Source organism: Suillus subalutaceus, assembly GCF_016647625.1.
Source record: "Suillus subalutaceus strain FC151 chromosome Unknown DFJ58scaffold_215, whole genome shotgun sequence".
NCBI lineage: Eukaryota > Fungi > Basidiomycota > Agaricomycetes > Boletales > Suillaceae > Suillus > Suillus subalutaceus.
In genome coordinates, this window is record NW_024540464.1 from 22154 (window position 1) to 37848 (window position 15695).

Below are 15695 nucleotides of genomic sequence, written 5' to 3' on the forward strand. Positions count from 1 at the left end.
CAAGTCGCAAAAATCGGTTGCTTGGATTCCTCCCCTCGCAGCAGACTCTGATGACCAAGACTATCTTGCAGGTTCGGAATCAATGACTGACAAGGAGTTGATGTGAGCAAAAGATTCGAGCGCAAGACATGAGAAGCTGACCAACTGTGAGAAAACGACGGGGCAGGCAATAGTTTGATTGCAGGTGATGTACCAGACATTCTGGATAGCGCCGAGCGGCATCATTGACTTGAGCCTGAGTGAGCTAGAGGGTTGACAGAGGTATCATGCGTTGAAGAGATTGATGTACTCAATCAAGGCTCAGAGAGTGCATCAGGGTGGAATATTGATGCACTTTTGATGTCAGAAGGTGTAGCCTCGATGTAGTGGTCAAAGCTATTTTTGCCGTAGTAGAAACATAGTGGAAAAGAGCCAAAAACGCTCATAATACTTTTTGCCGACTTCTGCCATTCTGCCAATTGCCGTTCTGCCATTTTGCCAATTGCCATGAGGCCAATTCCTTTCTGCCCCCTACACTAGTTGCAAGTCTGATGGGCATGATGGCTCCACTTGGTTCCTGGTCCAACAAATAGAGGCTTGTCAGCACGATTACGCATGCTGCAACCCGGTCTTTGTCTGGGTTATCATTACGCAACTTTGTATGACGCGTTCACAGCTGATGGCTAGAGCGAGTCAGAACTCAGCGAGAGGGAAACAAATGCTATATTCAGTACCTACAGCGAGTCAGAATTGGGCTCTGTAAGTACAAGTGTATATACGCTATGTGAGAACAACATACCTCAGCGAGAGGGAAACAAACGCTGAGGAGAATCATACAAGCGGGTTGCTACTAATACCAAATGGAGTTGTTACATAATCGTGTGGCTGAGTGACGAAGGTGAATCACTGTATAGTACCAGGAAGCAAGAAGAGACAAGAAAGGTATTGGAGATGCCAAATGCCAACAACAACAACCAATGCGAAGAGGACACGGTACAGGTACTAGAGCAAACTTTTTCAGTCACTTAGTAATGGTGTTCAAAGTAATTTCCTGATAACTCGGTAAGCTTGGTAAACTTCGGTAAAGCTCGGTAAAGTTCATCTTGACTTAAGGCTTACTACTACGGCTTACACCGGCATCGATGCGGAGTTCTAAAAGATATGCCTGCCCTACAACCATGACTTCATCGTTCTGCACGACTAGGGACACTCTCTGAAATCATCTCTTCACGACGTTGCAGGACTGGTCCGAAAGTTATGGACCCACCACTGGCTCCTTCTGCACTGTGGAAGGGGAAAACACGTGGCAGAGGAGGTAGAGATACTACCCCCACTATTTCTATCAGCTGGCAATCAGTTCCCCAGTGGACCAATAGGCTGGTTGACCACCTTGTTGGAAGTGCACCGGATTGCCGCATTCTGTTCAGCCAGTGAAAAAAGGAATCTGGCCAACCATGAAGCTGAGGGTCGGCCCTCAGGTAAAGACAAAAATGAAATACACACTTTCATTGCAAGAGTTGTTTTCTCTGACGATCCTCAATATGGGCCGCTCTATGCGTCAAATCCCATCAAATTTCAAGACTCTGTAGGTAATCACATTGTGGCGTAACTGGCCCCCCCTCTTTTTATTGACATCGATGCTGATCAGACCGATCAAAACCTCTGCACGAAATTTCATGACATTCGCGCTGAATTCAAATTGACAGGCGCAAGCATTGTGCCCATTGATTCAGAGACAAGCATGAATTTACACCGTGAGTCTTCTCCTCCTTACAAAAATTCTCCTAATCAATTTTATAGGCAAATACAAGAAGGACTTTCCCTGGTACAATCAGCTCTACTCCATCTGGGGCTCCCATCTGTCTTTCTCTGCCAAAACATCATCATCAAAGCCAGGCATTGATCATGTGGGTGATCTCTTTTCTCTCACCTGTCCTTTAGGGTGGTGCTGTTCATCCCTCTGCTTCCTCCAGCACTGATCCTGATTCTCCCATGCAACTTGGTTACATGCCTCTCCCCCAAAATGCTCAAGCTGGCGGTGTTGCTGGGTCCTCAACTGGATCTGCTTACGGCTATCCTCCCCCAAGCGCCCATGCAGGTGGTGCCGCCATGGCACCATCTGCCTCCCCCCAATTCTTCTACAGTCCCCCTGCTCCTGGAGGCAGTGGTGGTAGCCCCTCGCAATGGAACTATGCACCCTCACCCCCAGGTACTCACACCAACAGTTCTGCTGGCTCCCCTGTTTTTTGTTTCCTGCCACTTCCCTCCGGTTCCATGTCTCACGACGGCACTTACAGTGGCTCAAAAAACCGTCCGTATGTTTTGGCATTTTTCACTATCTATAATATTGTGTGAGAACAAACAAATGCCTCAAAAACATGCTTATACCACATTGTAGTATGGCTTCAGGGCTTTCATTTGAGCCCTACACCGTGGGAATCGGTGGAGATATGGTGGAGATACAAGGCTCACAAAATGGTGACTCATGCGGACAGTTTTTTGACTCAAGTATTTTACAGTAATAACCAGGTATTCTAGTATTTTGTATGACCTCCCTTGGCTTTAATTACTGCCTCTATCCTTCTAGGCATACTCTCAATTAATTTCTGGCAATCCTCAGCTGTGATCTTCCCCCATTCCACTGCTACTCTCTCCCAAAGCTCCCATACTCCTTTAGGGGGGTTTTCATAGGCTTGAAGCTTTTTCTTGAGTGTTCCCCAGAGATGTTCAATGACATTGACATCAGGAGACTGTGCTGGCCAGTCAAGAACATTGATGTTATGTTCTTCAAACCATTCCCTAGCTCTTCTGGATGTGTGCTTGGGATCATTATCCTGTTGGAAAATGATATCTTCTTCATCAATCCCTGATTCTGCCAAGCTAGGCAGCAAGTGGTCATTTAAAATGTCCACATACTGCTCAGCATTCATCTTCCCCTCAACCTCAGCAAGCATTCCCACACCATTCCATCCCATACAGCCCCATACCATTAAAGAACCTCCTCCAAACTTGACAGTCCCATTAACCTCTCTGTCTGTTAGGCCATCTCCCTTCTTTTTCCATACATACACCTTCCCATCTGACCCAATCCTATTGATTTTGGTCTCATCTGACCATATAACATGCTTCCAGTCCTCTACAGTCCAGTGTTGATGAGCTAAGGCAAAGGCTAGTCTTCTCTGCCTATGTTTGATGGAGAGAAGAGGCTTTTTCTTCTTTGTTACTGCCTTGAGATGAGCTGCCTTGAGAACATTCCTCACAGTTTGTGAAGAGACAGGGGTAGTGATGGTGGAATTGATATAATGGGTGGCTTGGACAGCATTATCAGCCTTTCCTGTAGTGATATGTTGGATAATAGCCCTTTTGTCAGTAGAGGTAAGCTTGGATGGACGTCCTCCACAAGAGTTTTCCTTGTCTGGGTGGCTTTCTTTGATGAACTTGGCCACAGTGGACTTGCATATTCCAGTTCTAGAGGAAATTTGGCGAGCAGAGAGGCCAGCATAAGACAGAGAGAGGATATTATCTCTTTGAGCAGAGGAGATGGCTTTTCATGGTGATTATGACTATGATACATGAGATATTCTGGTTTATATAGTTAGATATAGTCATAAAATAACATAATGACACCACTTTATAATTTATATAATAGTGGCATGATTTTTATGGTGTCATAAATAATGATTTATATAGTTTTAATATACACTCAAAAAACTGTCCACATGAGTCATCATTTTATAAGCCTTATATCTCCACCATATCTCCGCCGATTCCCACGGTGTAGGGCTCAAATAAAAGCCCTGAAGCCATACTACAATGTGGTATAAGTATGTCCTTGAGGAATTTGTTCATTCTCACACAATATCATAGATAGTGAAAAATGTCAAAACATGCGGACAGTTTTTTGAGCCACTGTACTCTCCCATCACTCCTTCCCTCAATGACAATTATAATTATGACGGCCTTTATGATGACAACTCTCTTGCGGATGAGATGGAGGACCTTCATATGGATGGGATGGATGAAATCACACATGACGACAGCAACACTATCAGCCTGAACAGCCCGCCAAGACCCAGGGCTGGGAAGAAATGCCAGGAGCCTCCCTCCCCCCCTCCCCTCCTGCTACCTCTCAGATGCCACAGATGTCCCGCACTTTGGTCCAAAACGATCGCAGTTCATTCAAGTCTCATGTTAGCCAGGTGATGAGGCATGAAAAGAGCAAATTGGGCTCTGTGGCATCGTCAGGGTTATGTCCATTGTCACACTCTTCTCAACAGCTGTCATCTCAACAGTCCTCCCCAACCACACAAACATCCATCTCAACACCAGCAAGTTCAGCCTCAAAACGTCTTTGGACGGAGATTTGCGAGCAAATTGATATGCTCAACGACGACTTAGAAAGTATGCATTCTGACAAACTCACCCTATATCAACTCAAGAACGAATGTCTTATGGTCACACTAAATGCTAATTGCCAGGACAAGGAGCATGATATGATGTGTGAGGAGCATTTGAACGAGTGCTCAGACGCTGCCATAGTTCATCAGCGCATGAAGGAGGCTAAAGAAGTAGATATTTGCCTGCGTGAAGTGGATGTTCTATGCCTCCGGATTCAGTGGGCCCAGCTCAATGCCCCCCAGGGTGGCAGACCTGCCAGTGCTGGTACCTGACTTCTGGTGTTGTCATGTTTTCGTGCCATTGTCGTTATTGTCATGTTCTCACGCCATCGTTGTTGTCATCATGTTCTCGCGCCATCATTGTCGTCATCATGTTCCTCTTGCACTGTCATCTTCATCATCATGTTCTTGCGCTGTCATCTTCATCATTATGTTCTTGCGCCGTCGTCTTTGTCATCATGGTCTCGTGCCATCGTTGTCATTGTGTGTCATTGTCATCATCAAGTTCTCACATCATTGTCATTGTGTTCTCATGCCGTTGTCATTATGTTCTCGCGTTGTCATTACATGTCTTGGATGTTATATGTCTCATTATGCTTGTATGCATTCTTATATATGGTTACAAGTTGATCACTGGTTGTAAGATTTAGTAGTACATTTGTTTAGCTATACATAATGTTACTGTGCTTGTTTGTTCAATCTGCCTGATGGTGTGCTTCTGAATGGGGGCTATCAAACAATAAATCCATCAGCCTTGCCCTGTGAGCTTGACCTGGAGTGCCTTCATAAGACCTATCACCTACTACTTCATCACCATCTGGTCCTTCATCCTCATGGCATACAGTATTGCGTCCCTCTTGGACAGCCCATACAAGTGTGGAGTTCTTGCGAATCTCCTCAAAGCAGATGATCATATTATGAAGGATTAGGCAACACCTAACCCAATGGAGGGTGACCTGAAGATCCCTCTGGTTCTGAAGTGGGTGCCTAAGTTCCTTGAGAGACTGGAATTGTCCTTTCAAAGCTGCAAATGCATGTTCAACATGAACACGGACCTATATGAATAAAAAATCAGTGAAAATTGCAAAAATCAGCAGAAAAATTAAGAAATACCCAAGAGAGGTTAATATTGAAGGACTTCTGGTCCCTGGTCAACCTCCCATTACATGGCTTCTTGAAAGGGGCAATGCACCACTTCTCAAGTGGGTAGGCACTATCTGCCCAAATCCAATGGTCCTCTGGAAGAAGAGTGTCATGCTCTTGATAAACACGAGTGGATTTGAAGGCATAAGCATCATGTGTACTGCCAGGGTTACCAAGTGAATAATTGACTATGAGGAGGTTATGGGGCATGATAACCATCTAAATTTTTATTTTAGTTTTTAATGGTTAGAATGTGAAGAAAAAAATACCTGGCAGTTGACGGAATAGTTAGACTTCCTATCATAAAAAGCCTCACCATAAAGACCAGGCTTCTCATACAAATTAATGGCAGAGCCATCAATTGCAAAAATACCATTTCTCCACTCAGGGCAGGACCTAGCCTCAACGAATTGCCGAGCACGCTCAGCATCTTTGGAGTCAGGAGCAGGAAATTGGATGAATGTATCATGCAGATCAAGGAGGGCAATCATGACATGGTTGCTGCAATTGATTACTGACCCCACACTAACACCTGCCATTGGCCCACATCCTCTGGAGAAATGGCATTGCCATAGTGTCCAGCGCGGTTGAGAAAAATGGCTAGCTGGATAGCAACTGGAAGTCAGGGGTTATTGGACTGATTAGTGAAGATGGGGCGACCTGAGATGTGATCAAGGATATCATCAAAGATCTCTGGATTGACACGTAGTTTCTTCCATAAGAGATGTGCGCGAGATGTCCCAAAATCATGAAGGAGGTGAATCTGAGGGGCCTGCATAGGAGGTGCATCTGGCTTTTGAAGCACACATGCCCTTGAGACCTCATCACGAAGGGAAGTGATAGTGTCGTTAATGCGGTCGTAATGTGCAGTAACACGGGTGATTTCGTCGTCAGAGTCAGAGTCCAAAAATTCAGATAATTGTGGGGTAAGAGGAGATGGAGGAGTGATGAGCATATCCAATCCAGAATCAGAATCAGAATCAGCATCAGAAAAGTCAGATAGGTTCAGAGTCTGAATTGCATGCTTGTACTTGAAAATGGCTAAGGCTAATTCTGCCTCATCCAGTTCATCAAAGCAGCTGGTTATGCAGGGAAAGACTGGGGCATATTAAGGTTCAAGAGACACCAATAATGCTTATCAATCCTTATTAATCAGCTTACCGCTCCATGTGATGGAATCCAAATATGGGGTCGGAGTTTAAATTTTCCTTTTGCTGGCGACAAGCAGTGCAGCGCCAGTACCATTGACGATGACAACACCCATCCACATGAACTCCCTCAGAGATTACTCATATTCAGAAGCCAGTACAACCTATTGCTCCTCCACAACCTGTTCCAGAGCCACTTGATGCCATGCATTTGTGCATATGTGCACCCCTCCTCCCTTGAAGGTTTCCACTTCCTCCCATCCCTTGCAGGTCTCCGCTTCTCCCCTCCCTTGCAGGTCTCCGTGTCCCCCCTCCCTTGCAGGTCCTCTGCTTCTCCCCTCCCTTGCAGGTCTCCATGTCCCCCTCCCTTGCAGGTCTCTGCTTCCCCCTCCCCCTTGCAGCTCTCTCCAACAGGCACAGCACAAGGGGGGGGCCATTCAAGTGACACAGTGACTGTGTGTATTCAGTCGCTATATCGCCAGATGATAGGTGAATTGCGAGTGGTAGAAGAGATGATACCATCATCATCTGGGACGTTGATAGCAAGCAGATGGTATTAAAACCACTGGTGAAGCATACAGACTGGGTTCGGCTCACTAATACTCTCCCTCACAGCTCTCCATTTTTCTTTGACAGAGTCAGACACGGGGTTTGGTAGACAGACCTTCTTATGTAGCTTATTGTATACTAGTACACTACTCCATCTGCCAATCATGATTCACTTCACCTCTTCACCCTTCCCAAACAACTAAGTCTCACTTCAAAGTCCGACTGCAATGCCGAACGGAGCTGTACTTATGCTAACATTTTTCAGACCAATGTGACAATCATACCAGCGCTGGGCGCATATGAGTGTCATAGGCATATTTTGCCTTGCCTAGAGGAAAAGAGTAAAGCGCTAGTCACCAGCGCTATCAACTCCCAAGCTATCCACTTTGGAACCAACTTTCTCCCATAGCACACTACCTGGTCCAACGCCTAGGTATTCTGTCCTCCATGTCCTGCCTATGTCCACCTACCTCCGCTGGTGCGTTATTATTCCTTAAATGTCGCTACTGATCAGTCACAGGTCTTATTACATGTATCCTCGTGTTCCGCTGCGCTGCATGTTTTATTACCTGTCGCTACATCGTGCCCTCGCCAGTGTCGCTACTGTTACGAACTAGGATGGTTCTGACGTATGGCTACTCGATAAGAGTAATCGGCCAAGGTCGGTTCAAGGCTTTCGGCGTATACTGAAGTTTCCATTTTCTAAGACAAGGCAAGGAGAGTGTCCTCGACTTGAATCAAGTTCAATACAACTTAAGATTGGAGGGTCTCAAGCGAAGGAAGTTCCAGGTAAAACCTAGTAAAGATTAAAGTAAAGAAACTACATAGTACAGAAGAGTTTGTATAGTAAATGATAGCTGCTTTAGGGCAGGTAAGACGGAATCAGAATGAGTCAGAGATAAGACGGAATCAGAATGAGTCAGAGATAAGACGAGAATAGATCACCTAGCGACAGGCATGATGCGATCATGGTGTAATACAACGTAAAGAGAAAGTAAACAAAGGAAAATGAATAGGGGCGTACTGGATTGTAACATTACCCCGTTGTTATCGTTGAAGTCACCGATTTCAACAATCAAATTATCGTAAGCGTCATAGTTATCGCGGTCCCCAGCACATTGAACAAACAGTCCTCTCATCTTCTTCGATCGAGATCTGTTCCATAGCGGCGTCTTTATCAGCCTCTCCCATCTAGAGAGGGCTTCATAGAAACCTGCATCCGTCCACACTAAAGGGATAGGCTTTTCCCCTTTAAGGTCTTTGCAAAAGACGGAAAGGTGTCCTGGCACGAGATTACGACATATGCAACAGAAATATGTGGGGCAGTTCTTGTGACGATGACCGATTTCATTACAGTTACGACACATGAAGTTATCGTGGGGTTCAGTCTTTACGATGGTGACGGAGGATGATTGTGGAGGTGGGGATGGTTGTCTTGGAATGTAAAGTGCGGTTGTGAGAAGGAGGGGAGACGGAGATCTCTCGCTTGGAGGGTCGTCGATGGGTGGAGACATATACGAGGGGTTGTTGCCGCCGGGGCAGACGTGAAAGCAATTGGTACGATCAGTACAGCAGGAGGAGTGATAACATTAGGTGTATGCTCAACAGGAGTTGATATCTCAACCGGAGGTGGAACGGGAATTGCGACGTGAGGGGATGGTGGTCTAGCGATTGGGGTTGTTTACAATTCGTTCAGTGACGATATGGATGGCTTCTCTAACAACTTATTTGGTAGAGGTAGGCAAGAGACGTATTGCAGTGTTGCGCATACGTATGTGAAGGTGACAGAAAAATGGTTTTCAAGACGTTCGTCATTGAGCAGTCCCTGCGGTACGTTTGACAAGATTGGCGGCGCGAATGATGTTAATGAGGAGTGTGCTAGAAAGAGCTCCTTGTTCAGCAAGGACATCAGGAAAATATGGTAAGTCTATATAGCCATCCATAGCACTATAGCCACACTATATAGTCTCTATAGCCCCAAAGCCCATATAGACAAGTGCCTGATTTTGCAGGCTTACTAGACCTATGTATAGTGCTCTATAGTGACATACAGTGTATTGTAAATATATACTACTATCATACACAACCAATGTCAATCAAATTTAAAACTATACATAACTATACTTGACTATGCTATATCCAAATCTTGGTATAGTAGTTGAATTCACTGTCTATGAGACGCTTTGTAGCTTTTCAAACCGCACATATTCATATTAGATAGATAAAAGCACCTATTTCAATGCTATTAGGCAATAGCAACATCAGAAGTAGTACTAGGAGCATTAGTTTGTACTCTAGCAGACGCCTCCATGGCATCAAAATCTAATTCTGACCCAGATTCCTCATCCTCTCTCACCACAAAGCGACATGCCTCCCTATGGTAGCAATTATTAGCCCAATATATCTATATATAAAATGAAGAAAGCGCTTTTACCCAACCTCTGTCCACAGATCATGACGTAGTTTCTCCATATACATGGGAGATTTCTGTCTGTATTCAGCCCAGCTTCAGCATATAGTACTGGTGTCTAAAGAAATCTAACATTAGTTGACATCAAACTATACTACACAACAGTGCGACTCACCTTGGTTGAAAGACTGGCTCTTTGAATTCTATGACTACTGGGGAGCCAGTGAGCATACCCTTGAATGCGCATTCAGCCTGAAAAAAAAATCAGCTATAGCTAAATCCACAGAAAGGCTTCATTACCGCAGTAGCAATTAATGCAAGAAGGTTATCAGGGAGTTTTTCAAACTCATCCTTATATAGCAAACCTTCTGATACCCGCGCCTTGAAAAAATTGACTAATGAGTAGCTGGCGCAAGAGTGCTGCACGAAATGGTAGATTCTTGTTGAAGGTCTTGTTCTAAAACATACTTAAGTTTCGTAATATTGTAGATATGAGAGACGTACCTTGAGATCCAATTCACCACATAGAAAAGGATCCTTTTTTGGCAGAAACAAGCCATGAAGCGACTTCACCTATCTTGAAATCAGTAGATATTTTTTTTAAGTAGAATTCTGTCTAGAGTCATTAGGCAATGACGTTGACTTTGATCAATTGGAGGAGGCAGATTTTGTCAAAGCACAGCCACCTGTTTCTCATAAAGCTGGACGCTTTGATACAGTTGTAGTCATGGATGATCCTGACTGTGAAAGCACTGGTTTTAACAGGTGAGTAATATTATGATATATCTGTTGAAAAATTGTATGAAAATTTCAAAACTATAGGAACCCGTATTGGAAGGTTGAAGATTATATTTCGTCTGCCACAACAAGTATATGGGTCTATTCAACCTGCATGGACTAAAGACCCTTGGCATATGTTGAGTGGTATACTCCATTGAAATCTGCAGCAGAAGACTATCATGAGATGTATACTGTCAAGAAACCTTTACTTTCTTCAGATGGTTCATTGCCAGGTAAAGTTATTCCACTGTCTTGTATTAGACAGACATGTCAGCTTGTTCCGAACTTTGGCACAACAACCATTCCTATAGATTGGACTTCAGATAATGTATTAGATAAATGCGATACCTTCTTACTTAATTGTTTTACCTCCAAATATGCTTACCAAACTTATGGTAATATATAGACCTTCATGATTTCTATATGGTCTCTATGGCTATCATAGCTGGCCATAGACTGTTGTAGAGCTATGACCCACTATCACAACTATATAGAGGATGATTATCTATATAGAGAAACAGTTTTTCCTGATGGAGGCGGTCTATTTCAATAGCGTATTGTTCAGAAAGTAAAGCAGATTCAAATAGCGTATTGGTCTCGATGTCGTCGAGAATGGTTGAAGTAGTTTTGGGATTCAGTGGTTTCGGTCAATGTAATGGACGTTGTGGATGGGGAGGGTAGCGAGGCTTGCGGACATGTTATCAATGGTTTTGACAAGAGTCTGGAGTTGCAGGAGACAGATTTGAAGAGTGCGAAGTTCTGAGAAAGACGTTTTGTCGTGACCATTTTTATAACTGGTGAGCTTTCTTATAAGCAGCGAGGATTGCAGAGGCGTTGCTGAGGTTCTCTGTGAAAATCCATTCGTTACTGGCAGACGAATATCCTTTCCAGGATACGAGATAGCGTCTACGTTTACCCGTGCCTTTATGTGATAAGATTGCTCTGACTTTGTATTCTTCTTCATTATCGATGATATCGGGTGGAGGATCAGGGAAATTAGGACCGTGGATTTCGGTTTCATGATAGGATGATAGCTTGGAAGCATGGAACGTGGGGTGAACCTTCCATTGTTCTGGAAGTTGGAGTGTGAATGTGATAGGAGAGAGTACGGCTTTCACGGTAAAGGGTCCGTATCGTTTTGGGGCGAGTTTTCGTGATGGTAACTGCATGATGAGATTCTTCCCCGATAGCCAAACCTTATCTCCAACTTTCCATGGTTGGTATTTCTTCCCATACGATCGTGCAGCCATTCGCTGCATTGCGAGGTTATGACAAGAGATAGCTTCTTCGCATATCTTCTGAAGGAGACGAAGTCGTTCTTCTGCAGTGGGAACGGTGGAATCTGGGAGTACATGGGGGAGAGCCCGTGGCTCGTATCCCATCATAAGGAAGAATGGGGATGTGTTGCGAGAGTCGTGTTTGCAGTGGTTGTGGACGAATTCAGACATGGGGATATGTTCAACCCATTCTTCTGGGTTATTGCGGCAATAGATTCGAAGATAGGTTTCTAGTTCTTGATTTAGACGTTCGGTTTGACCGTCTGTCTGTGGATGATAAGCGGTAGAAGCGGCGATGTTGTATTTCAGAAGCTTGGCAAGGGCTTTAGAGAATTTGGATACAAATTGTGGTCCTCAATCTGAGATCACCTTCTTGTGGAGTCCGAAGCAGCGATAGACGTATTTGAAAAACTTCTTTGCTACGCCTTCAGAGGTGATGGTTTTCATACAAGGGATGAGAATTACCCCCTTCGTAAGCCCATGGTCTACCACGACCATGATAGAATCGAAGCCATTGCAAGGTGGTAGGTCGGTGATGAGGTCAATGGAGACTTGGGAAATTGGGGTGGAGACCGAAGAAGGGATGGGAACAAGCAGAGGAGTAGTCGGATGGGTATCAGACTTCATTTGCTGACAAAGGGCGCAACCCTCAACGTATTTACAGATATAGGTTCCCATAGACGGCCACCAGAAGTCGTGTTTAACAGTTCTTCGTTTTTTAAAACGACTGGGATGTCCCGCTGTGGCGTGGTCATGGGTTCGTTCTAAAATAGAGTGGTGTCCAGCCGGTCGGACGTAGGCACGGTCTTTATAGAATAAGACGTCATCCTTAATCGTCCAATCAGAGAGGGCCGATTTCATGGGAGGGAGACAAAGGCCGTTCAAGGCGTCAGAGGCGGCTTGGAATATTGGGTCGGTATCATCAGGGTCAGGGTTTGCAAGAGTGGTCATAAGTTCTTGGTCGAGAAGGCGGATGAACATGGAATCGGGTAGGAGTGTCATATCTTCATTATCGATGGTATCTGGTGCATGATCAGGTCGTCGAGATAAGGCATCAGGTGCGGCAAGTTTGGTTCCTGGTACGTGATGAAGTTCGATATTGTAACATGAGAGAAGGAGTTGCCATCTAGCCTGACGACAGGTCAACTTCTGCGCAGTACGGAAATAGAGGAGGTTCTTATGATCGGGTGAATATGACGACAGGATGTGGGTTTCCTTCAAGGTAGTGGCGCCATTATTGGAGTGCACGGATAACGGCGAGGAGTTCCCTATCGAAGATCTGATAATTTCGTTCAGCGGGATTCAAAGATTGGGAGAGGTATCCGCATGGATGATATCCACCATTTTCATCGGTTTGTAGTAAGACAGCACCAGTTGCAACAAGGGATGCATCGGTGGCTACTGCAAATTGTCGAGATGGATCAGGGTTACGGAGGACAGGTTGTTTCAGGAAACACTCCTTGAGTGTCATAAATGCTTCTTGACACGGTGTGGACCAAAGGAAGACGTTGTCTTTCTTTGTCAGATCGATAAGGGGTCGTGCGATATCGGAATAATGAGGGATAAAGTTTCGGTAGAAGTTACAGAATCCAAGGAACAATCTAGTTTCTTTAACAGTGGATGGGGTTGGCCAATCGCGGATTCCGTCGGTTTTAGCAGCATCCATAGCTACGCACCCTGGGCGAATAATCATACCAAGGTATTTGACTTCTTGCGCGTCAAGGTACATTTCTCCGGTTTCAAGAAGAGTTGTTCTTCGCGAATTTTCGTAAGAATACGACGGGTACAAGCGTGGTGATCATCAAGGTTGTCCAAAAAGATGAGGATGTCGTCCATATAGATCACCAACCATCCTTCATTAATTTCTTGTTGGAACGTGCAGTTCATGTAGGCTTGGAACATGGCCAGAGAGTTGCAAAGTCCGAAAAACATGATGTTCGGCTCGTAGAGTCTGAATTCCGTAGTGAACGCAGCTTTCCATCTATCATCAGGGTGAATGCGGATGTTGTTATAACCGGATCGGACGTCCATCTTGGTAAAATACTTTGCTCCGTGTAACCGTGCGACAAGAGATAAGGGAAGTGGCAAGGGATAAGCATTCTTGATCGTCCAATCATTGATATACCGATAATCTTGACAGGGTCGAAGATCTCCGCTTTTCTTTCCTACAAAGAAGAAACCGCTGGCTTGCGGCGACTTAGATTCCGAGATAAAGCCTTTCTTTACGTTTTCATCAATAAACGCTTTGACAGCGGTTCATTCAGCGATAGAGAGGGGATAGATTTTCGACGTTTTGGGGATGAATCCGGGTTTCGTTTCGATACGGTGGTCAATACCAGGTCGTTCAGGAGGGTAGTTGGTTAAGACCGTCTTTAGCAAAGATGTCGGCGAAGTTGTGTAGATAGGAAGGTACAAGTTCTTCGAAAGTTTTTCTTCTTTGTTCTAAGCCCATAGCTAGAGCGAACTGCTGAGCTTTGTTACTAACTTTCGCATATTCCGTAGGCCATGGCAGGGGTTTGACCGTGGGTTTCTGTTCCAAACGACTGGTTCCATCCGAGGTTAATGGTATATCCATGGTAGTATTCGAAATTACCCCGGAGTTCAGATGCATCGAGGGAATATTCTACCAAGAATTCATCATCATCTAGATCATACATAGAGACTTCTTGCACTGGTGCGGCAAAGTTCTCTTGTGTCCAGACGTCTTCCTTGGTATCAAAGGTTTCATCGTCTTCATCAGGGATGGGGAGTAGATCGGGGAGTGAGTCAATGGTGGGAAGAACGGATGGTGCTTCTTCGTCAATGACTTCTTCAATGGTCGCTTTCGGGTAAACGATGGGGGTTTCGATAACTGGTGCTTTCCTAAGTTTGGATTGCTTCCAGGTCCGGTCGATGGGTTCTTGTCGAAATAGAAGTGGAAGGTCATTCTTCTTCCTTTCTTTGTCGACTTCTTCTTCAACTTGATTACTCTTCTCCATTCGAGAAAGGACGAGGGTTTCGGCTGCCCAGTCAATAACCGGGTTCATTGCTCGTAACCAGGGAATTCCAAGGAGAATCTGGTCTCTTCTACCGAGGCGTGTGACGTTGAACTTTCCAATCATGGTTTGTTCGTCAATCTTGATAGTAAGGACGCAGTATCGGTGTATGGCTCCACTTTTGGAGTAGCTTCCATCGGCGGTAGTAACCCTAAAGGGTTTACTGAGAGCGTGGGTTCAGATCTTGTGTTTCTTGACAAAGTCTTCTGAGATAAATGTTCTGGCTGCTCCGGAATCGACAACTGCGGTGGTTTCAATGGTTTTCAGACAAGTTTTCGAAATTAGGGAAAGGGGAACCCGAAGTTCTTTTTGTTCACCAACTTTTCGTACAAGTCTTATGGGTACATTGAGAGATACTGACGTTGATCCAGTCTCCCATATCAAAAGTCCTCGTTGAGACGATGGACTTCCGCTTCCGCTTCTTCTTCATCACTGCTTTCTACTTCTTTGCGGTGTACCAGGGTTTCCCTTTCTTCTTCTCAGGACAGTTCTTGAAAAGGTGTCCGGTCTTGTGACAGGTGAAACATTTTCTGGTCCGGAAATGTTCAGTGCGTTCTTCTTCAGAGAGTCGATCGATTACCATGGCGTTAGGATCTTTAGATGGTACGTATCGGTTAGATCTGAAGTTCTTCTTCTTCTGGGGTTGGTGGCGCGCCCTGATGGCGTTCAAGTGAAGGCGCGAGTTGTCGAGATTGATGCAGGTGGTGAGGACGACTTCAAAGTCATCAGAGACGTTGCCTGTGCCATAGAGGCAAGCAAGCAGTCCTGGGTGTAATCCGTCTAAGAAGAATTGCTTTTTTGCGACATCACCTTGGATTCCTGCCCTTCATGTGAGCATCAGGAATTCCGAGATATAATCTTGGAGCTCAGTTCCTTGTTTTAGATTGCGAAGCTTGGCTAACGCGGTTCCTGAAGGATCAAGCAGTCTAAATGCGCTTTTGAAATCGGCAAGGAATTCAATCCATGTACCATATCCT

The 15695-nt window shown here is 44.9% G+C and overlaps 2 protein-coding genes across 2 annotated transcripts; one reads left to right on the top strand and one right to left on the bottom strand.

Annotated features, from left to right (window-relative positions):
- Window positions 1–1720: 1720 nt before the first annotated feature.
- Window positions 1721–2334, top strand: DFJ58DRAFT_735463 (uncharacterized protein; the record flags this gene model as incomplete). Its single annotated transcript, XM_041386640.1, has 3 exons — window positions 1721–1733; window positions 1780–1886; window positions 1921–2334. The coding sequence occupies 3 exons, from the start codon at window positions 1721–1723 to the stop codon at window positions 2332–2334; spliced, it is 534 nt and encodes a 177-aa protein (XP_041236558.1).
- Window positions 2335–6141: 3807 nt separating this feature from the next.
- Window positions 6142–8730, bottom strand: DFJ58DRAFT_735465 (uncharacterized protein; the record flags this gene model as incomplete). The annotated part of the gene is made up of 3 exons (XM_041386641.1): window positions 6142–6598; window positions 6681–6733; window positions 8257–8730. 3 exons carry the CDS (start codon window positions 8728–8730, stop codon window positions 6142–6144), a joined length of 984 nt encoding a protein of 327 aa, XP_041236559.1.
- Window positions 8731–15695: the final 6965 nt, after the last annotated feature.